The 25,698-nt window shown below is 30.6% G+C and overlaps 1 protein-coding gene across 1 annotated transcript; it reads right to left on the minus strand.

Moving 5' to 3' along the window:
• Window positions 1-320: 320 nt before the first annotated feature.
• LOC123695071 (insulin-like growth factor-binding protein 7) lies at window positions 321-25,299 on the minus strand. Its single transcript, XM_045640770.1, has 3 exons — window positions 25,190-25,299; window positions 5,800-6,016; window positions 321-2,548 (listed from the first exon to the last, which is right to left on the minus strand). Exons 2-3 carry the CDS (start codon window positions 5,943-5,945, stop codon window positions 2,395-2,397), a joined length of 300 nt encoding a protein of 99 aa, XP_045496726.1. The 5' UTR covers window positions 5,946-6,016; window positions 25,190-25,299; the 3' UTR covers window positions 321-2,394.
• Between the last annotated feature and the right edge of the window lie 399 nt (window positions 25,300-25,698).

Genomic DNA, 25,698 nt, shown 5'->3' on the forward strand with positions numbered 1-25,698 from the left:
TTCCATTACACGCGTAACATTACATTGGTCTGCGTTACAAATGAACTCATACATATTGCTTATCTGCAGATTCTGCGTACAAAGGAAAATGCCGGCTGATCTATTATGCATCGCACAAACCACAGGCACTGCAAAACTAATATTTCGTCTCTCTGTACTGCCCATTTCAATATTGGTTTGTTGAATATTTTGCTGTGGCATGAATTGTACATTTAAATATGTTATAAACTGTATATTTTTTAGTTTATTATGTACTATGAAGTATTTAACTTGAACAAATTAAACTGACATGAAAAATGTTAGGAAAATAAATGAACACATAATTTTTCCCTTATTTTTATTCATAAATATTAGTGCACATTTAACAAGTAGCTTCAAGGTATATTACATTTACAAACTATATGATATAAGGTTTATATATTATCTATTGATTTTACGCACGTTAAGAAAATTTACTTTTACAGAAATAAACAAAAAATGCTAATATATTTACAAAACTGATATTTATATTCATTTTGAATGGCTACAATTTAATTTCTATTGTAATAACAGTAAAGTTCAAAATGCCACCAAGAAAATAACATATGTATCTCATTGTCTACAATCGTTACACAGTAGAGATAAAAATGCTAATCGGGTTTTATTTACAACACGTATACTTATATAAATGTACATTTACACTACACTTACATCTACATATTCTGGAAGCACACAGAAATCATTTTACATATTATATTTTGTTACAATATTATATATTATACAAAATGTACCGTCTGCGACAAACTAGAAAGTTCTTGAAATACGTTTAATATACATTATTCACTCATAGTGTCGGGAATTCTAAATTTTCACGAGAAAAATTTTCAGAGATAACGTAATTTTATGGAAGTAGAAGAATATCTTTTCAAGTATAACCAGATAAATTGACATGACAGCAGAGCGAGCGTCAAATATCAAAGCTTTCGTGATACAATTATCATCGGGAATCATATTATATTATATACAATAATAATTATTATAACATTTCTGTGAAATACAAAATTACGAACATAAATAGAAAGCAATATACGCACTTACGTAATCTAATTTTCTCTCAATACATGTTAATAATCTGTTATGAACAGGTTGGCTAATTATTGTGTCTTGTTATTGTATGTTAACATCTCAGTAACATGGAAATCAAGAGTTTATACAAACTTATGTATTTGTTATTTTTTATGTTTTAGTTTGTAGTGTTACAGAGAATAATTGAATTGATCGAGTCGTATTCGTTGTTGTAAACTTTAGGCCTTGAAAAGAAAGGACTTTTAGGATTCATGCATTGATATAGTTTTTATAGATTATAACATTCAATCATCATTTTTAAACGTTTATGCATATCTTTTATCTGTTAATCTCTGTCTATAGATGCGAACAAAATTATGGTTAACAAATAATCTTAATAATCACTTTTGGTGTTGATTCAATTCCGTTAAATTAATCTTATTATATCCATTTGAACTTTGTTCAATTCAAACATTAAAAAACACAATAGTGAGGTGTTAATAAAAAGCACAATCAACTAAATGATCTCTTATACTAAAGATTATCCAAATGACACAAGACTGAAATAAATTAACCGTGAACCTTTTCATAGAGTGAATGGCAGGCACAGAGCATACAAAATGAACGATATTATCGCATCCAACGGGTCATTAAAATGAAATTTGCGCTCGCTTAGAAATAATCTTTTTACGAATCTGTAGCAGAATATCCTCAATTGTCTGTAACGATTGTACTAGGTGAATAATATAAACTGTTGTATAGGTAACTGGTATAGTTTGTCCCGTAGTTCGGAGAAAGCATTAGCATTTGTTTCAGATTGATTTACGATTGAATATATTGATCTTTAGCCTACCTCCTCTTCACTTTTAGAGATATAGGGGGTCTATTCTCAAAGCAGAATGTATAAGTTTGAAGTATCGTTCATCATAAATTTAATCCTTATAAAGTGCATTTTATAATACGAGTAAGACCACATGTCATGATAGTGCCGCACAACAATGATTTATTTTCCGTTTTCTGATTCATTTACATAAGTAATTACTGCGGTTTTTTCCTCTGATACACAATAACGGCTTAACAAAAACATTGTTGGTTTACGTTTTTACAACACATACATAATTCATTAGTATCTCGCAATGTTATAGTTGAAATAATTAAAAAGTACATTTGTTTAACAAACTATAACCGTATAAACATTATAGCCTGAGTTCAAACTATTTTTATTTTACGAACTGCTTCATAAACACAAGCATTATGAATTAAGCGAACAATGTAAATGAGCCATTACTGGTCCTTTGTTTACAACAATTAAAGATATGTCTTATCATTTCTGTACATTATATTACACGGCTATACATCTTCGTCATCGTCGTCTTCCATTTCACCGTTCTTCCCCTTTTTTATTGGCGCACACAAACCGTTTTTACATCTAAGTCCCGGTTCACATGTTCCTTGGAAACCACCACAATGTTCTCCGACAGTCCTTGCACACACTTGACAGCATCTGTGGGAAATAAGATAATTATGAATTATAATAAATATTATTAGATAAGACGCTTAGGATAGCTTTAATGGGTGAGTCTCGGATGGGAAAATATAGATTAAATATTTAGTAGAGACATTTAGCAGGTCATAATGTGTGTCTGGGTCATACAGAGCGAAATCTAAGTTACCTACGTAAAAATGTATATTGAGTATTTCTAATCATTTCAATTATTCGGAGATCAAATCTGAGATCAAACTGCCGTGTATGTAGTATGTTTGTAGTATGTGTATGTAAAGCTATAAAACAAATGACTTAACACGCTATTACAACGCGCTATTATTAAAAAAGTTAAAACTTTTTTATCTGTAATACAGAAATAGTGACTCGCGTGTAGTTAAACAAAGTTCCTTAGTACTTTATTCAACTACGCCCTTATACAGGGAAGTTCTTAATGTAATTGCATTCACAACTCCATTCAAGTTCAAAAACTTTCCATCGTGACCGCCACTGAGTTGATAACGGAAACTTTACAATCATTTGGAAACAATCTTTGTAATTACCTTCTTTGTATTCTCTTTATATCAAGGGAAAGAAAATAAATATTAGAACAGAGAAGAAAAATGCAGTGAAATCTCATCTGTTCAGAAATTAGATGATTTACATTTAAGTTAGTGCTAATCTCATTTTTTTTCTTGTGCTTATTTTTAACTCTATGGCTAATGCGGTGATCACTGATCATATCATATTTCAGAAATGCAATTTCCTTATTTTTATAAGTATAAGGATAACCTTCAAAGTTTAAATTACTAAATGTTTGCGTTCATTGTAGTTCTTAATACTTTTATGGGATTCCGGATTACCCTAAAATAATAACTAATCTATGAACCGACCTAACTTTTCAAATTATAGTTACTAACTTTGACTCGTTTATTGTTTATCTTGTGGCTACTTCAATTAGCCGGCTGTGTTTAATAACCGTTGATTTAGACTATTAAATACATAATACAACTCACTCTATTTAATAATACGTTTGGACACATCCATATCACGTCGAATGAGGGATGCATTAGATTAATATTACATTAATATAATATGAATTAAAATAATCTTAACTGATAGGTGTATTTAAAGAATAATTCAGTTAATCTTCCTTTTATGTCATAACGAAATAAGAAAATAACTATTGTCAGTCTAGAATTATTGTAAGCCAAGAATAACGAAGATTATCAATCTCGTTAAATATTATGAAGATAAATTATTGTACTGTAGTAGACTGCAGTAGCATGTGCAGAAGCCACCCCGTTTAACATTACTTTATATTTAAATTTTCATTTTAATGGATTTATTTCAAACTAAATTTCCGCCCGCGGCTTCACCCGCGTTTGCAAAGGAAAACCCGCATAGTTCCCGTTCCCGTGGGATTTCCGGGATAAAAACTATCCTATGTTTTAATCCAAGTTACCCTCTATATGTGTGCCTCAATTTCAGTGTAATCTAGGTTCAGTAGTTTTTACGTGAAAGAGTAACAAACATCCATACAAACTTTCGCATTTATAATATTAGTAGGATATATTAGATAGAATCACACGTACATAAAATTCCTATTTTATTATACTGTTAATGTTTTGCACTGCGGGTGCATTTGATTTCATTTCAAACCTTCATCAATAGATAAAGCTTTGAGAACATAAGCGTAGCGAGTTAGTAACTTATGTAATTGCGTTAGTCGCTGCCTCTATTCAAGTTCAAGTTAACTCCATCCAGGGAAACCACTATTGAACTAATAACATCATCTAGTCTCTCGTCGGAATAATCTACCGGAACACGTATACGAAAATAGGGATTGTGAGCGAAGCCGCTCGCCTCGGCTCTGTGAACTGGGATGAAAATTACCTCGTTAATTTTGGATAGAAATTCGTATTAAATTCTTCACAAATCGGTCAAACTGTTGCGGATAACAAATTACTTAAAGGTTTTTACAATAAAACTGTACATTGAGAAAATGCACATATTAATTCAATATTTAAGAGATTCACAAATTTAACAAAATTCTTTTGTACAAAGTAAAATAACTAAGATTAGAATATTTAAGAGAGATATTTTGATTTCATTTTCATAAATGAAACGAATTTTCTTTTTATTATATCCCGAAAATATTAACAGAGGCATAATATAAAGAAACATAAAAATAATACTTTTAGAGTTACATTAAATTTATTATTCACTCAAACATTTATTTATTCAATTACCTAGACTTCTTCTAAAAGCACTTTTGAATCGTCATTACACTAATATTCATAAATGATATTATAGGCTCATATAAGTAATATATAATATATTATAATACAAAAAGGTTTAAAGTTTATAATACAAAAAATAATACATACTACTACAATTTAGGTTTTAAATTTAAAATTTAGCACTATTTTTTCAAGCTATATGGAATTGGTTCTAAAATAGGTACGTGAATCACTGTTTTAAGCCGGGAAACAAGCGTTTCAATTTTTATTTCTGATCCCTGTGTCATAACAATATCTACCATTTACTTTTGTTTGTAATACTGAAAACTATGTATTGAAAACGCTACATAAGTATACTTATATTTATGGTAATTCTAAGCAAATCGCAAGCGGAAATTCTGATAAAAAAGAGGGTATATTGAATCGTATATGCTTTGTTCTACAACGTTGAGGATAAATAACACTTTGTCGTGTAAAAATAGAATATGTCAAGTACCTTTCCCCTAACAATATACAATTTGGGATGGCCGTTAATAATATCGAATACATTTCACGCCTCTCGATTTCGTGACATCAAAGCGTACAGAAATAGAATTTAAAAAGCAACAAAAAATATATAAAATTTCACGAGTTTTTCGTAAAACGTGAATCATTATTTTCAGTTAAAAGTTTAAGAATTATCTTGCTCTAGAATTTGGTCTATGAAGAGCTTGAGAATTCTTGGAAATTTTCAGCATCGAGTTTTATTTAGTAATAATAAATTATTATCTATTACAGTTCAATATCAAAATTTCCAAAGAAGCGATCCAAAATTAATCTTTTCAGTGTAAATTGTGAGTTTTTCTAATAATTCGAATTAATCAAAGTTTAGAAGAAATGACGCTTCGGCGGAACAACAGAAGGCGTAAGTACAAGCTGGAGTAGCTTTATTGTTTATCAGTGCCCCTTGTCAGAGTTCTTTGCGTAGTCATCGTAACATTAGTAAAACTTTTTGAACCATAACACTGTAGTTATAAGGCTCAATTTCACCTGCACGGGTCCCACACGACCATCCCCAAGCCGGGGCACCCGCTCGGCCCCAGCACCTCACACTCGCGCGGATTGCACACACAGTTGTACCCCCGCACCGCCCCCACCGCCACCAGCAGAGCGACCATCGCCAACCACCTGTTCATACTGTCATCACATTACGCGTCACTTATCGTCCTTATGCTTTTGTGAGAGTCCATCTCAATTAGGGTGCGATCTGAAACAAATGAAACGCACTTTTAAAATATCTGCTTACACTGAAAACAAAATATTGCTTATCGAAATAGAATGCTTGAAAAAAAAAGAACATAACATTTTTAAGTTATATTTCCAATCCCGTAAAACAATTATTCTCGAAATTCTTAAAAATTACAGTAGTATAAAATACATTATTTTAAAACTTTTAATAACATTATGAATTGAGGTGATAAAGTTCTCAGGTATTCTAGGAAAGTTTCAAAAAGAAAAAGTATTGTAGATTCAAAGAAAGATAACAAGACGATAAATATCTCGGTGGAATACTCTCCAAGGGCAAATAAATACATACGAAAATTATTCAGAAACTGCAATGATTGTTAGTATTATTACGAATCAAAACATTCACTTTTATTCAATTTATAAAAGTCTAATAAAAATAATAATATGAAGAACTCAACCCTATGAAATGTTGTTCCTCCATACATATGATATAAAGATGGAACTGATAAGAGATGATTTAGGTCACCTTTACATTTAGAAGCTGATGAAAAAACATGTATCATTTCATAATTTAAAAGGAATTATTAATCATATTTATATGTAATTGTAAACTTTAATATAAAACAACATTGAATCATTCATATCATAATTACCTCCTCTACGTCCTAACAAACTTGCGTCTTCAGATAATAAAACGTTGCAATGTAAATCATGTACTCAAAAACTGAACTTGTGTAAAATATGCAAATTAAAAATTCCTAGCTGAAATGTTTTTCTCCTATGTTGTTTATTGTTTGTTGTTACACGCCAACGCTGCCCACTACGGCTGCCACTACGCTACAATGAGCTGAAAGAATTATGAACATTCCTTTTTCCATACATGTTCCAAGCAAGCTTCAGCGTTGGTCGATTTTTAGTCAATTTTTACAACACTCCAGTAGGTAGGTGTTCTGTTGCGGAATTTTAATAGTTTGCGTTCGCTTTTAGACATTGTCTTTTTTGGATTTGTATTGTTACATGGCCTCGATTTTTTACAAAGGATAAAAGGGATAATAGAATATTCGTACAAAGTAACTAAAATAAATTAGTATTAGTATTTACTATTGTATGTCTGTGTTGAAGATTTTCATTATGCTAGAAAATTAAGTACGATACAAAATATTTCTTGGAAGAAATCAAACAAAATATTCAACATTAATTTATCTTTTTCATTATAATATAAGTATCCCAAAATTGGCTTTATATAAATATCAAGTATTATACATAAATATTCCGCTAGGTACGACTTAAGATTAATTATTAATTTATTTATTCACGAATCAATTTTACGTATCTAATACAATTTCGTCGATATTATTTTCATCTTCTTGAAATGTTTTATGGCTTCTTCTACAAAAATTAACTGGATCGGTTCCAAAAAAGGTTATTAGGGTCGATTGATAATAATTAATTACCTTACAGAGTCTTTTCAAATCGAATATTTGAAAACACGCTTATTGAATGGTGATACAGCCTCCAAGATTTGCGCTTTCAAAAGGTTTACCCCTCGAAGTAAGATATTTAAATACAGTACTACAGTTTTGTTTATGGGAAATGAAAAGATCTTCAACTTACAAATTATAATTTGGTAGGTATGATTTTCAGCAAGTCCTCGTAATGCTTAGTTATCCAACTAAATGATAACATTACGAGGTAAATTCTAATTTTGATACTAACCATTTCAAAACGCGAAGTGAACTGTTTAAATTTATATATTTTATGATAATAAAATTTTGTTTATTAGTTAATATATGACAATACCGAAACAGATTGTAAAAATAATATGCAAAGTGCAAACGACGTCACGTTAACAGCTAGTAGGCGTTTAGCGTAGGATGGATCAAAATGTCACCGAAATAGCTAAAATACACAATGAATAAAAAAGCAATTACATATTTGTTTAACGAAATGGTATTTCCTTCCTCATACACGATCATTTGTGAGATAATGACGTAACAGAATCAAAAGCCGTTAATGAGATTCCACACGTTTATTCCGTATCTAATAGAATACCAGATCAAAATCATTATTTCGCAGTTGGCAGATTAATGTCCATGATATCGATCTTTAATACGTATCTGAATCAGGTTTGAATCAGGTCATATCGGTTCCAATAATGACGAAGCTCAATTAACAAATTGGTGAGACGATAAACTATTACGAATTATTCTGACTGAGCCGTAATTGAAGGCTAGCTTGTATTAAGCAATGGAAAATTATAGGTTTGCGGCAGGATTTGGAGATAGCATGTTGCAGTGTCTTACTGCAGAATAAATTCGACTAAATCGGTGTTATTATATTATGAGGAATTACTTCTCATGTATAAAAAAGTACATATCATTTGCTAGAATAGTTATACTTTGGTATTAGTTATAATGCATGGAAACTGATAGATATAGTCTATTGAGCACTATTTCATAATCCAGAATTAGAAGAAACATTTAACAATATAAGAATATACAAATTTTTATTAAAGTGACTTGTTAATTATCATAGAAGATTTTAATTTTATAAATTATAATAACCTGCTCTATGTCTTAGAATATTTCCTGAGATTTGAGTTATCTTATAGCCAAAATAGTTGAAAATCGTAACACTCCACTAAATTGTTGAAAGCATTAAGAACAATTGAACCCTCAGAATATTGGTGAATAATGTAGCTAATAGTTCTCGGTAAATAGACTTTAAATGTTCCATCGAGTCTTCGGTTAAACTGAAGGTAAGAGGATTACTTACAAGTATATTTCCATTTGACAAGAGCTGTGTTGAAGACCAAATTGTTAGTAAAGATAATTATACTGTACAATATAATGTCGGTAAATATAATGGTACATATATACTTATATGTACCATTACTTTTTTTAAATCCACATACATGTAGGTATATATAGAATCAAAGGTGCTTCTGAATGATATCGTATAATAAAGTTGTATGAATAATGTTTACAATATATCGATATGCTTATGCATATCGATATGTTGTTATAAACAGCAACGAAATTCACTATCATAATATTAAAGAAACCAAATCTTTTGCGCGTTTTAACTAATCGAGATCGTGGTTCTCCAGGACGATATTCTATTAGTATACAATTTGTTAAGGTTTAGACAATGCGGCCACGGGAGGAATGCCAGTAACGAATTGAATAGATAAATAAAATTACATTACGAACACATACAAACATTTACGATGTACTTAGTGTGAATTTTGCAAATATATTGATAAAGTTTTTGAAAGTAACCATTCAGAATATACATTCATATCATCTCGTTTGTAGTTACCTTTAACTGACTAAACGGTCCACGCTTCAGTTAATATCTTCAAAATTACGAAGATACCCAAGTTCTAATCGCTTTCAAAATTATCAAGATGGAGACAGGATCCTTTTGAAGCACTTTAATTATTTTAATGGAGTTTAAAAGCTATTTATTTCCAAAATTTTGTCAAAATATAATTAATAATATCCTATCGATAGATTTGTAGCTACATATTTTTTAATTATCATAGAAACATAAGGATATAATTCTGAAAGAATAGTAAGGCAGCAACAAATTTCTTATCTGAAGACAATAAAAAAATCTTTCCATCCGATCGAAATCAGCAAATCACTGAAAAACATAAGTGATGTTACGAAGGCACGAAGCTACCCTTAGCGCCGGGAAAAGCACGTAAGAACTAAATCTATTGAGATTTGAGTTCTCTTATCTAGTTTTTGGGTCAAATTATATTATTTTTATATAAAAAAATATGATTAAAATTTAATAACATATTATGTAAGTAGTTTTGTTCGCAGGACGCTGGATGGTAACTTATAGGCACTTTATATTGTGATTAGCAACAAAGAAATAAACTGCCAACAAAAGAATTTTCTAACTACACCTCCCTATAAATTGAATTGAAAATACAAAGAAAGAAAGGGTCGAAAATATTCCTTTGAACAGCAAAAAATTCAATCTACTTATGAAAATACCAATTTAGGAATAGTGATGAAAGAACTCATAGATTTTGCAACATCGTAAAACACAGCTTTCCTTTATTCAAGCTCAACAAAGGATTAATCTTCTGTTGCTTGATTGGGTTCAATAAGATCTTATAACGGGGTATAAGGAGGTAGAAGACAATTCGATCTTACCGATTCTTAATGTAATTACTTTAGCAATAATATTTTTATTACATCTAACTGAGTCTCCAGTTAGTTAGTTAGTCCCTCAACTGAGAGAATTAAAAATTATGTAACACATGCCGACGTATAATTTTTATTCTTATCCAATTTCTAATCCAAATCAAAGTTTGAACTAATCATAATTTTGATTTTTCTTTTCGTAGGTATATTCCTGTTTAAAGAAAGAGTATATTGATTGACTTCCTCTATTAGTATGACAAATTCACTCATTACTCTATTCCAATGAGAAATTCCCTTGGAACTTGACAATCTGTTTATTTTAGGTATGCTAATGGACGAAAACTGTTTTGTCAATCGTTCTACTTAATAGATACGGCTTAATTTGCTTTCTGTGCGAGATTTCTCTAGAAATAAATATCAATTTAGATTTTATAAAAAACAATTTTACTCTCCAAACATTAAATTTATTGTATAATTATTATAATACTAACATAGTTTTAAGATAAACTAACAACTATATGGATGAAAATTAAATTAAATTAATTAATTAAAACTATTTTTTTGCTTTAACATGTTAGTAAGGAAATAATACATTTTAAAGAATAGAAAAAAATCTATCACGAGACGGCATTCGGGTCCGTGTCTTCTACCTTAAAAATATCTCATTTATAAAGCAATTGAATGCTATAAAACTAAATATCAAAGAAAATAATAGTTTCAGGTTATAGTTTATATTAATCGAATGTGAAGTCCCATGTTATACATGATAGTGGGGTAAGGGGCAGATGCATTATACATCTGTTTCACTGATCGATTTTCTTTAGGGACAAGTTGGTGATCAGCCTTCTGCGTCCTACCAGACCGAGACATTCACATAAATTGAATACTTATACAATATATTATAGTTTGTGTACCTATAAGCATTCTCATATCATTGCCTTTCCTAACCCCACCACGCCTTAAAGATATCGGATATCAGTCACGTAGCATCAAAGCAAACACTCCAAGTTATTCACTGAACTTATATATCATTATTTACAATGAACCGAGTCTCTAATCCGCATAATGGGCTCAGCAAATTGCTGATAGAGGAACTTGTTCTATAACAAATAGGCACAATTTGTTAGTTCGAACGTTGGACGTGTAAATTGGCCGCTCTGACCTATTTCATGGAATAATATTAATGAGCCTTATCTTTGGTTCGTCTTTTTTTGGATAACGTAATTATTGAGTTTTAGACTGTTTAATTTTAAAATTAAGAAAATTATTGTGAGTAAAAATTATTTAACAGTATTTTTAATATTATGAGAGTTTTTACTAGCGGTCCGCCCCGGATTCGCCCGTGGTACATATTTATGTTTTCTCTACATAAGAACTATCCTCGTACTTCAAGGAATATAATAAAAAAAGAATTATCGAAATCGGTTCAGCCCTTCTCAAGTTATGCGCTCACCAACACATTTTGCGATTCATTTTTATATAAGTATAAGAAGATCTACCAATAGGAAGGCGGGATAATGAATAGGTACTTATAGAAATTACTGCAATATAAAATAATAGTAAAGTTAGATTAACACGAAACAAAATTTTACACAAACAAAAATTAAAGGGAAATGAAGTTATAATTATTTATTAACAGTATTCGTAGTTTATTTGAACAGAATATAATAACTTACATTTCACAATTTAAATGCCTTTGGGCAGTACAACTATAACATCAACATGCTTTGGAAACAAAAGCGCATGTTGTAAATTATATATGCTCATATAAATTCAGCTAATAAATGGCATCTGTTACTGACTTTAGTAGCTTCCTTTGAAAATTTATATTGAAATACAAACGCTTTATGTATTTGTTCGCGAAGTAATTAAACATTGTTTCCGTTAATAATTAGGCCAAAACGAAACAAAGTTGGTAATTAATTCAAAGTTACTTTAACCTTATTATTAAATGGAATACCTAGGAAATTGAAGCAATTATGCTTTAACACAAGCTTAAGTTTGTCTTTCCAACCTCTACCTTAATATTAAAGGGATGTTGGTCTTTTGAAATCAATTTCACGTGAAGCCGTGTAAGTGTTAACTGTTAATTATAATTTATATTAGACAGTTTAATTATTATTGACTAGATTTCCGCCCGCGGCTTCGCCCGCGTTTGCAAAGGAAAACCCGCATAGTTCCCGTTCCCGTGGGATTTCCGGGATAAAAACTATCCTATGTGTTAATCCAAGTTACCCTCTATATGTGTGCTAAATTTCATTGTAATCGGTTCAGTAGTTTTTACTTGAAAGAGTAACAAACATCCATACATCCATACTTACAAACTTTCGCCTTTATAATATATATTAAGATTAAGATATTAAGATTTATACTGAACTAGCATTCCGCCCGCGGCTTCGCCCGCGTTTAAAAAAACCCGCATAGTTCCCGTTCCTGTGGGATTTCCGGGATATACATATATGTTTATCCAAGTTACCCTCTATATATGTATACTAAATTTCAATGTAATCTTCAGTAGTATTTGCGTGAAAGAGTGAGTAGGTACATCCATCCTCACAAACTTTCGCATTTATTATAAGTATTACATTTCCCAACGTGTAGAATCAACAAAGCTAAAAACAGTGTAATATTTATGGCTATTAAAATATTATATAATATTAAATAATACATCATTTATTTTGATAAGGGTTAATACCAAGGTACAAATAAAGAGCTTTTTGTAGCGGTGGTATTTTAATTTCTTTTTTTCAATAAAAAAACGCTTATTGTGACATGACTGTAATAGTTAGAGATATGCTGCCGCTGATTTTTTGTAGACAATGGTGTGTTCTAAAAAAATGTAGTATATCATTTTGTTCTATCATCAACAGTTTTCGCAGCGCACGCGATGTAAGGTAGTTTTTTGATATTTTTTTCACACCTTGGATTACGTTATCGTAATTTTAGTAAGGATGCCTATTTTTTTTGAAAATGAAATATAGCCTATGTCACTCAGAAATGATGTAGCTTTCCAACAGTGAAAGAATTTTTCAAATCTGCCAAGTAGTTTCGGAGCCTATTCAATTCATACAAACAAACAAACAAAAAATCAAACCTTTCCTCTTTATAATATTTGTATAGATAGGGAATCATGAAGTGTATATGGTACCTACTGTTAAGCAACGACTTACTAACTGAAACATTTATTAAACTTAACTTAACTTAAAAATATATATATAATAAATAAAACCGGAACAAGTGAATTGTGTGCTCTTTAAAAAATATTAACTATAGACTTAAATTAGCCAATAAAAAAGAAATAGACCAATGGTTTATACACTTGATAAATACCCGATAGCTGCCTTTTTATCGTTCTAGTTTCAACGCCTACTTAAAAAACCTTTAAAGAAACTATAAAATTTTATACTTCTTATTATAGGATTTAAATCTTTTAGTAAACAGAATTGTTTACCAACAACCTTCTGTAAGTCTGATATATTTTTAAACAATATTGCGCATATTATTTTATCACGTAGGTTATAGGTATCATACTATATTTAACACATTTAAAGAAAAAGCTTTGTAAAGTTAAGCTATTGCATAGCTTCTATCGCGGGCCTTAAACGCGGGGACCAAATCGAGAAATTCCGTAACGAAAAAACCTCACGCTCCTCACTCCGACGAGCGGAGGTGTGGCTTGAAGGCATAGCATGCAATAGCTTTACCGCGGCAGTCCTCGAGTGCCACGCGTCGTTTTTTTTTAAGGAAACACACAATTCAAGAAACATACATACAGATAACATTTAGGTACATATCGTATTTATAAGGATTATCAGCGCTTTTGAAGCAAATATATCTGCTTTTTAATCAATTATTGCATAATATGTATTTTATATCAAGATAGTTTACATCTGATATGTATTATTGAAATGGAAATTATTGAAATTAGTTTAAAGATTTCCCATTGAATTATTTACATAAATGAAAATTGTATCTTAATAAGTAGGTAATGCATATATGTATATTTCATACAAAAATATATTTATAATTTTCAAATGAAAATAATTCAGTAACCAAACTTTCATAGTGCAATGACCCACACTTTCTGTAAAAACAATTAGCTTATTAATAACATTCATACTTTCGTTTGAACAACTTATTATTATATGCCTCAAGGCTCACACGTAATATTACACTAGCGTACGTAAAAGAAAGAAAGAAAAGGTTTTCGTGTCAGAAACAAAAAACTAGAAAGATATTTTTAATAAAGAAATCATAAATATACTTATCTTAGATACTTATTTAGTAATTTGAAACTTTAATGATGTGATTTTTATCCGATTTTAACAGGGAAGCTGAAGAGTAGAAATTAATAAAATAGTGTCAGTTTATTTTAATGTTTCGATTATTACTTTAATAAAATGAAAGTATTGAATATTTTAACGATAACTACAACATAATATTTGTATACTTAGGTACTTAAAAATTTATCGGTAACTCTACTTTATACAAAAAATTAAGCAAAAATCAACTAAATTTAACAAATATCGACTTACACCGGAATAGTCCAAGCTCTCCAAAATTTATGATCAATGGATGACGAGGTTTTTGTTAATTAACAATATTAACAGCAATATTATTTTGAAATCAAAACGAAAGCAAAAAATTATTACTTAACTAGGTACTCTTCTAACTTCTAGTCTCTTTCGTATATGACTTAAGCTATCAGTGAACTCTCATCTTTATTCATAAAGTAATAAGATTCAATATTTTTAATCCTTACTCCCGCTTGTTTCGGTACAAGCTAATTTTCCAAATCAATTTCCCACTTCGTCTCACCAGTGGATTAATGGATTTAGGTGAAAACCCATTTAATTAATTTGTTATTTAATTTTATGAACGGCATTAGGATATTTTAATTAAGAGTTTTAATTGTAAATTTAATCGAAGTTTTAGTTATTGAACCTTAACTAAGCCGTGATAGTTATAATATGTAGTTGGAGTAGATACCAAAACCTTCTCGGTGTGTATTACACGTTCGTATATAAATGAAGCTCTATGAAGTGTAATTGTTATTAAATTTATCTTTCTCTTTATACCTAATACCTATACCTAATGGTATACACAGTTTTAATTTTAACCACATCATTCACTTCAACGAGTCTAAAGTATGCAATTTGTAAGAAAATGTGTGTTCTTGTTGTACTGGTCAAAATAATTTATGATTTAATTGTAGTATTTATTATTTCACTAACAGCTGTGAGCTTTCCTAATACATTCAATGAAAATAAAGCTATGAGACTACAGTATATACAGTGTATACTGTATACAAAATATAACAAAACACTATAGAAAACGTATGAATTGATACCAAACTTTTTGCAGTTAGGTACTAGTCTATACGAACTGATTTAAAAAAAACATAGAGTAACATAAATTGTAGACGCGTTAATGGCACTGGAATAGCCTATTTTACATTCGCAATGCAGATATCCAATTCGTATAAAATAAATAACATTCTATTAACAATACTCTTATTGATCAAACGGAAAAACAAATTTTAAGACAAAAATAAACACAATATAATTACATTACAAATAATATTTTATGAATTATTTAACGAAAAACATGAAGGATCAAAATACTATTAAAAAAATAAAAATAAAAATCAATAGAGATTAAGCGTGCCAAATCCTCCTTGATAAATACATATACATATTTAAATCAAAATATATTAGACCAACAAGCCCACGATAAACATTCACATTTAGATTCGAGCGGAGTTAAATCGATGAGCCAATTTGGTCATCTAGATTCAGAATAGGTAACCTGAAAATAACTAACTTGGACCTGTCACATGTATGCGTCTATTTCTAATTATTATTATCCAATTTGTATCGCAGAAATGAAGCCAAACGTTTCATTCAAGTTAATTTATTGTGTTTTTCTAAAGTGTCGTATTTCTTTTAACATTATCGATATTTAGGATATCGTATCTTAAAAAATAAACAAATTGCAGAGACTGATTTTATTTAAATGTGATTTATAGATAGAATAATATATATTTTAACCGTATTGTTATAATTTTGTAAATAAGATCCACTTATTGTGTCCATCGTATTATTATGAAATCGGATACTAAAATACGACTACGATTTTAAGATGTTCTGTTTACTTACAGTGTTTTCATTTCTATATAATATAAGAATCATCCTTCAATCGTCGAAAAAAAGCAAATGAAACAAATTTATTTAACAACTGGCAGTAATAGAAGGTATAAGCTTTATGATAAAAACTTATAATAAGAAGTAAGTACATGAATAAATGAAAATGAAACCATACTACAGCAAAACAATACAAACACAGTATGGCAATATAATCTGACACAAAGTCGCAAAACCTTTTTTCAGTAGGGTCCAGAATAGTTTCCGCTATAGTATTTATCAGCAGTTGAATATTTTATTCAATAATTCGGTAATTCTCTTCCTACTTTCCAGTAATCACATTCAGTGTATAATCAAAATTAAACTTGGATGAGAAACCCGAATTCAAAGGACTACAGTGATTGGCCTTTCTGTTTGTTAAATAAATAAATAAATAAAAATTCTTTATTGACAATAGTTTTACATTTTGAAATACTGTGAAGTCTCTGACTCCCAAACTAGGTAAAAACCTGTATGTCAGGAGCCAGCGCCCTCTTCCAAAGAATATTCAAGAAATGCCAATAAGAACAATAAGAAATAAAAATGTTTAACAAACAAAAAAATTAAAGTAGAAATTGTTTTTTCCGGCATGCATATGTGTGTTTTAGTGTTGCCTTGGCCTTGAATGTGTGTGTGTGTGTGTGTGTGTGTGTGTGTGTGTGTGTGTGTAATAGTGGGTACTATATGTTGTTTTCTTGCTTTGTAATAGTAATATAGAAATTAAGCACAAAAAAAAAGAAACTAAAGCACTAACACAAGAAAATTACAATTTAAATTATAGAATATGGGATTGCGGTATAAGAAGTTTGGTCACCTGTAGTTAAATAAAATCTCTTCGACACTTTCTGTAGCGGAGTCTTTTCTGCTATTTTCAGTAGTGTTCATTGAAACTAACGTTTAATGATGAATCAATCATTGCTTCGACAAATCCTGTTTAGATATTCCTTATTAAGGTAATACAAAATAATGTTATTGACATTACGTAGTTTTATGTGCCATTTTCGTTCTATATAAATTGTAAAGTAAAATGTATTCGTGAAATTATAACTTTTATATCGAGAAAAGTTCGGACCCGTTCTGTATATAATATAATTATTAAAGGATCTGGGTCGAGGACAAGAAAGTAGCCGGTCGGCAAACGTTAAAACGTTAATGTTCACGTTTGTTGTAAAGGTCACAAAGGGGCGGTTAATAATAAATCAGCTTAATCGTGGGTGGGTATGAACTGCAGTGGACTTAAGGGTTCCTCGTGCCAACTTTTTACCGTGTTAAATTAAGGATCTTAGGTATAAACAAAATACTGTTTAATAAATAACATCACAATAAGAGAAGAGCCAATGGATATTGTATGTATGGGAAAAATGTTATTTTTTTAATATTCTTGTATAAGCATAAACGATAATATTATGTAATTCCAAATACAAATGCACTATAATATCTATCAATGTAAAGAAACAATTTTTTGTATCCGCGACCAATAGCTACGCGCGCGCGTATACTGGCATGTAAAGGCACGCTGACCGTCGGAGCTGCGGAACGTATGGAACTCTATGAATCGTTTTAGGATAACACGTAGGTATCAACGCGTGGGCTTCATACAGGTTTTCAGCACTGACGGTCAGCATGCGGGTAGTGTGACAAAAATCAGCCGTAGAGCATGAATAATGTCTGAATTCGTAGCGTTAATGTAGCAAGGGTCTACGCTACGTATACGGAGTAAGAAAGTGTTCGAGAATTATCTCTTCAGAAGATCACTATTTTAAAGTTATTCGAATATATTTTTTAAATCTTACGAAGTGAAGTGGTTTTGAACTCAAGAGTGATATCAGTGATGTTGCCTCGAGTGTTCTTCAGATTTCCAATCCTGATTATGGATTGGCGTAGCAAAAGTGAGACGTTCAATTTTAGGTTAACGTTTTAGTTAACTTGGAGGTTAAATAAGAGTATTTTAAGAGATGTAATAAATATTTTACAAGTATTTTGGAAAACGACATAGTATACAGGTTTGATTATTGTTTATGATAACTTAGTTATGGTATAATATATATAGTCGAATATTTTATGACTTATAATTTCTGTATGTAATTGAACAAGCTTATTTTACTTATTATAATCTAGAATAAAGACCTTAACACTAATGGATATGATTTGTGTTTATATTGCATTAAAATTATTAGCATTAATTTAAGTATCGATAAAGGTCAATACAAATTGTAATTAGTTAATTACTATCCAATAACAGCCTACAAATAGAACACTAATTTAAATGCAATATTATCTTCCACATTATATTATAGTGTCGAATATTGCAACGAAGCGGCCATGTTTCATATATTTAATGCTGACTGTTAATAATTTACGGCGAAATAATAACCTCGTTTAAAATATTAACTTGACGTTGAACTTTGAAATGTTATTAAAATAAATTGACTGTCACATTAATTTATCACTTAATAAATCACACATAGGTAAAGTAGAAATGGCGGCGGCAAATAATTTAATATGTCATTAAAAATACATTTTATATTTAACTACTAATTGAATTGAAATGGGGAAACATGTATATTTTATGAGTGTGAAATTTTAATTTGTTACGTAGGTACTTTTAGCTGATCTATAAAGATGTAATATTTATAATAAATGATAGGAAAGTACCTGTCGATAACTATAGGTAGTTGCGAGCAGGTATACTTTCTGGATCTTATCTCCCAAAGACCAAAGATATTTCAATTTATAACTGAGTTTAAATTGAAATGATAAGTTGTGACAAAATATTAAAATGTTCTATCTACACGGCTATCTCAATTTATGTAGGTGTATATAAGAATCATAATGGTTATATTAGTAACTGAAGAATTAGAACTTTGAAGTTATGTAAAAATTAAGATAAATATTTGCAAAAATAATACTAAATAAATTGCTTAAAACTGTGTTAAAACGTTTCTACATACGCACAAACAATATAAAACCGAAACCTTCATATAATTAAACACGTCTCAAATTTTAACTACCCAGTTAAAATGTAAGAGTAATTTGCATGTAAACAGAGTGCTCTAAAAATTCGGTGTATCAAAAAAGTAGGATCCTAACCGTCCGCCCTGCCGCGATGAATATTTCACTTGGCCAAAATACGTAATTCGGAGACCGGCATGTGTTATACCAACCTGTGTGTTAATATTAAAATATGCAAATCAAAAAAAAATGCAAATGCAAATGTAGTATACTCATTTATTTAACTATGTATAGTATATTCTTATGTGTATATATGTATAATTTTATTATTAATTGTGTTGTGCACCATCGACCTCAATATATTACGTAATTCTCATGATCCTTGACCTAAGGTTGCCTGGAAGAGATCGCTGTATTAGCGATAAGGCCGCCTTTTTGTACTTTTTTTCTATTTTCTGTGTTTTTTTGTTATTATTTTGTTACTGGTGCAAATAAAGTATTCATTCATTCATTCATTCATTCATTCATTCATTCATTCATTCAAATCACAGCATTACCATGTTCAACCTTCTTCCATAGCCCGACATGTAAATGCACTCAATATTAAAACGTCGGCGAAATTTGTATGAGTGAAATGTACATCGGAATAAGTGATCGATGTTGCCAACATCCAGCTGTATCGCTAACGTTAAAAGCGAAAATTCAGTCTTTGTAAAAGAGAAATTCCTTTCTTTGTAGCATGCTCTCAATAGGTAAAGTACCTAGTGGGAATTTCAGCGTTCCGAAGTACCTACAAGTGTAGTACTAGTGGTGGACTAATACCCATTTGTAGGGATGTAGTCCGCTCTAAGCGTCACGATTGTCGTCTGTTTCAATCATTGATTTTCGCCATTTGTATCTATATACAGAATATTTAATGGTACTGAATATTTAACACATTGACGACAAACACTTGACCGAATTCTGACCACGACAGAAATACAATAAATTCAGTCACAAGGTATTTAGTATAAGTATATTTTTACTAATTTTTAACTTTGTAATTATGTATGTATGTATGTATGGTTTTCACGCATAAAGTACTGGACCGATTTTGATGAAATTTGGCACAGACAATCTTTAGATCCTGAGAAAGAACAAAGGCTACCTTTTATTGCGAAATATGTACCACGGGCGAAACCGAGGCGGATCGCTAGTAACTTATACATCTATTTTGTAAAGGAATGGAAATTATTTTCAATATGATGCCTATATAACAATGAAATTTAATTACTGCTGAAGAACTTGATATACGTAGTTATAAATTTAATTTTCGAATTGTACCGAGTCCTTATTTCCCCTAACAAAGGTTCTTAGAAACTGGGTGTGACATTCACGTAAGACACGTTAATTTTAATTAATATGTAGTTTTGTGAGAATTTACAATAGCTTAGTGTAACAGCTCCTTATGTACAAGCTGAATGTGTAGATTGTACATAGCATTTAGCTCTGAGATACTTACTATATATTATATACTATCTTTATTAGTTTATCAATAATATCTCATTCTATGCATGATGAGACTGACTAGTCTTTTTCTAAAAACACCTGAAACTTGAAATTACGTTTGAATGGATTTAAGTCGTCGAGATCAAAACTATTGGATATTTGTAACGATTATTATTTTATAAGAATAGACTAGCTGATTATAATATTATTTGCGTATAAAATGGTAAAGTATATTATTGCTGAGATAATAATTTTTCTAAAATTTTACTCCCTATCTAAAATCGGTATATGCGATTCCGACGTCATTTGTATATGAGTTAGTGCCATATCACACTAGCGGATTGCGAGCGGTTTCAAAGCGGAGCGGGTGCGCAACGAACACGCCGCGGATGCGCAGCGAACACGCCGCGGACGCGCTGCGAATAGAAGCGTCAACGTCATTTTGTATACTCTCGCACAAAAGCCAGCCCTTGCCTAACTTCCATTCAATATTTCCATCGTTTCTGTAGCACTCCATTTTTTAACCGTACTGTGGAAATGCACTTACTTAACTAAATATGTAATAACAACTGAAGTTGTTGTAAAAGGTGCTATAAAATTGAATTACTAGGACTTTAGAATGTAACATACATTCCAAAAGTATGTAACGACTGACCACTTGACCAGTATAATCTCTCCCATAGCAACGTATTTTATAAAGAGATTTTGTGAACCTAATTATGAGCAAAGTGATAGTGAGTTGCTGGTTGCTTGATAAAATTTTCTATTCACTGCTATTTATCTAATAATAAGATAGTCCTGTTTAAGTTAAGGAGCTTTAAAATTTATTTCGCTAGTGAACTTTCATAATGAGCAATTAAGTTATCTGATTGCATTTCGACCAAGATTTAATAGATAAAACAATACCTACCCTAAACATTAACATGTTATGAAACTCGTAAAAAATAATGATCTCATAATTATTATACTATAACAAGTTATAAGAAACAACCAGCACGGATTCCATTTTGTTAATGAGTGTACATGACCGCGACGTAAACGTTGCGCATCTGCCACGCGTCCGCAACGAATTCGCTGCGCATCCGCGGCGTGTTCGTTGCGCGCCCGCAACGTATTCGTTGCGCACCCGCTCCGCTTTGAAACCGCTCGCAATCCGCTAGTGTGATATGTCACTTAGTGCTGATTTACACAGGGTCAGTAGACAAGTCAGTCTTATGGTAAATAGATAGATGAATATACATATTTGAAATTGTACAAATTTATTTTGTTAAAATTTTATATATTTAATAAATTTGTCTATGTATCGTTCCCTAGAACTGTACACATTTCAAATAAACATTATATCGATGTTTATATTATATGTTTATATGTATAGCTGTACAAGTTGTTATTTTGACATTATAAACAAAATATGCTGGTATGTTGTTTATTTGTATAATTTGAAACACAAACATTACCCACGAATAATATGTCAAAATTTATACAATTGTAGTGTAACTTTATCTATCTAAACATTTCATGTGCGGTCAGATGCGAACTGATACGGATTGTCAAAACATAACTCAAACAATGCTATCGGTAAACAAACCAAATGCATATTGTTATTGACAATTATACTTATTTGTGTAAATATTTTGTACTGGATGGAATAATCAGGCTCTGAAAACAACTTCAAAACGAGAAATATATTCGCGATATTTCATCTAAAACTTGTCTTATTTAAGCGTGCATTTACTAGATTTGTAATTAAATTTATCCATAACAATCTAAGACAGCCGTAAAAATCAAGTAAATAATAGATAGGTACCCAAAGGTGCTTGTTTTTTCCGCTCATTATAAGAACTCGATAAATTCGAATAAGTAAATGAAATTATTTTTATCGCACAATTTTAAACAATTACTTAATAAACACAATCTGCATAAACTCTCTAATCTCCGAAAATATTGTTTGTTTGCCAAATCAAAATAAACCATACATTAAAAACGTAAACAATTCTTGTCTAACATCCAAAAACGCTTCACGTTACACAAAATTGTTTCCCAAAGTGTTCACAGCAACCTTTTGCTCAATTAACAAATACAGAGCAAACGTACCGTAATATGTCAGACTGGGAAACTATTAAGCCTGACCACGAAACTTTGGTTCGCCAAAGTTTATCCCGGGCCTCTTTAGACCGTGTGTTCAGTTATTCCCTTTATGGAGCTAAATATATATTAGAGGTATAATTTAATTAATGATGATTCAATTTTAGTAATTGATTCCAAAAGTTGTGTAAAAGCAGATGTTTCGATATGTTCAAAGTGAAGCTTTCATTGGTACGTCGGAAAAATATATTTAAAGCAGAGTTTTTAATTATTCTAAATGCTTTCCTATAAATACACAATTTTTAATGATGACTTTGACTTTCACACAACAACAAATTTCTCAGTGTTAAAAATGTGATAGAGCTAAAAAGGAAAAATTAAAAGAATATTATATTGTTTTTTTAACAAAACATTCTAATAGCATCAATTAATATCAATGTATTTATTATAGTTATTATAAAGAACCACACGAATGAATAACTTTTTAAGAAATAAATTTACATATTATAAACAAGTATAAAGAAAGTACCGCCTAACAATAATTTTAATCAAAATTCTCGTTCTGAATTTCTAAACTAAGAACTACAAAGTAGATTAAGAACATTTATTTTTATTTCCAAGTTATAATAATATATTCTACTGTATAATTTTCAAAATAATCAAATGAATTGAAAATCTTTCTTCCACGAATCTATATAAAACAACTGTCAATAATATGAAGTCACATCGACCACAAACCGACCTTAGAGTTCACTCAAGGGTCGGTACCTCAGCTGTTTAATCTTACACAATTTACTGACTCCCTTTATCTCAGCAATGTCCAATGACAAACTTAAATATTTTGTAGTAGAAAATATTCGGTGTACATTTTGTGGACATGCTGTAGATGTACCAAAATGTTTTAAAGTACGGTCCGTAATTATGTAAATATTTAAATTGCTGTCGGCACCTAGGTTTTTTTATGTTCATTTGTATGAAATAGGAATATGATTATTTGCTGACATAAATTATGTTTTAATCGTGTTTTAAAAAATTAACTTACCAGCCAAGAATTATTTCGTAAGGCGTAGAAATAATTTAATATTTATGTCGTACATTCTACCTACAGGTTGTAACATACATAAAGTACCTATTGACATATTATTCAATAATTAAATGATTTCATCGTTGATATCATTTATTCATACTATTTAGTTTTTAAGAAATCTGTATGTATACCTAAATATATATAAAAATAACTAATCTATACATATAATAAATCTGTAGAAGGGTCAATTCTGTACATTGAAAATATTGAAAAAATAAATACCAGGGGGTGTTACTGGATCGATACCAAACCCAAATATGTGATTAAAAAAATTTTTGTCTGTCTGTTTGTCTGTCTGTCTGTCTGTCTGTCTGTATGTGAAGGCATCACGTGAAAACTAACGGTTCGATTTCGATGAAACTTGGTATAATTATACCTTATTATCCTGGGCGTAAAATAGGATACTTTTTATCCTGGAAAAATACGTAGAAAAAAATTTATCTTAATTTTTCAGTTTTATCCATAGACGTTGTTCTGTAGAACCGCGAACACATGTTGCGTATTTTTATAAGCCTAGCCGTATTTGGGTCCAATAGATATTTATAAGATGTCATTGTCAGAGTTAGGTACCTACTCAAAATGGAGAAATTAACCATCCACGCCACCCACGCGAAGACCGACATCCGCGCGGACGGAGTCGCGGGCGGAAGCTAGTAATTTAATATTATACAACTTTTTACCACGCGCGCGCCGTGCCAATATTCACTTCATATTCATACAAAACATAATCTTAAGTAAACAGAAGAAAAGATAAAAGAGAATATTTTACTGTATTCCAAGCAATCCTTTAAATTCCTTTCCAACCTTTCAAATCCACAACCCTTTTGCAAAACATCCTTTATATTTATTGTGTAAATATTTCAAGAACAACCTTTTTAAATATTGTTTTATACATATCTCAGTATTAATGTATTACGGGCTGAATTGGATATCCATATAGAATACAGGGGAGCCACTGTATCACCGTAACAGGGCTTCGTTGCAATATTTACGACGTCGAAACCCAAGCCAAGTAAATAGTAAACGTGAATCCGTATAAAATATTACTCCTTACAGATTTATATGGAGCTGTAATTCAATTCCTGCAAACACGTTGATTCACGCACATTACAAAAAGTGCAATAGTTTTAGAACTTACGCTGATATTTTTTGTTATTAAAGCTTTATTTAGACAGTAATTATATACAATTGTGGATGGGATTTTTTTGTAATTTTTAAACTATGTTAAAATTTACCTTTTCCAATTCACTACATGAGTTCGAGTTCACAAAACAAACACAACGTTATATAATGTTCGCGTACGATCACAAGAGCGGAGGAGCACAGACACGACCGTCCCCAACGACTGCTGGAGGGAAACTGTTTCACGTCACGTCAACTCTGGAGCTTAGGACTCAAGAAGAATGGTGTGAAATGCGCAAGTCACGCTTCAACTTACCTACTCCTGAAATTCAAATTGTCATTTATTCGACTTATTATGCAGTGTACACGCAACTCGGAATAAATTTTCGTTCGAGTATAAAATTTACGGTTTGCAAACAACGGACAATAATGGTTATGTATTTTAGATGGTTTATTGGCTTACCTTCGACTTGAAGGGTACACTTTCGAGATAAAGAACGCGTTGTAGTTTGGGGTTATAATAATTTTAATTTTTTTAATAGCTTTATTTATATACTTATCCTTTACGTACATTTTAAAATTTTCAATTGACTATTGAAATAAAAATGACTAAAAGGTACAT

Source organism: Colias croceus, chromosome 10 (assembly GCF_905220415.1).
Source record: "Colias croceus chromosome 10, ilColCroc2.1".
Lineage (NCBI taxonomy): Eukaryota > Metazoa > Arthropoda > Insecta > Lepidoptera > Pieridae > Colias > Colias croceus.

Coding starts and splice junctions, on each gene's coding strand:
- LOC123695071 (XM_045640770.1), bottom strand. CDS start 5,945: ATGAACAGGTGGTTGGCGATGGTCGCTCTGCTGGTGGCGGTGGGGGCG. Junction 2,549..5,799: donor GTCGTGTGGGACCCGTGCAG/GTGAAATTGAGC, acceptor TATTTCCCACAG/ATGCTGTCAAGTGTGTGCAA.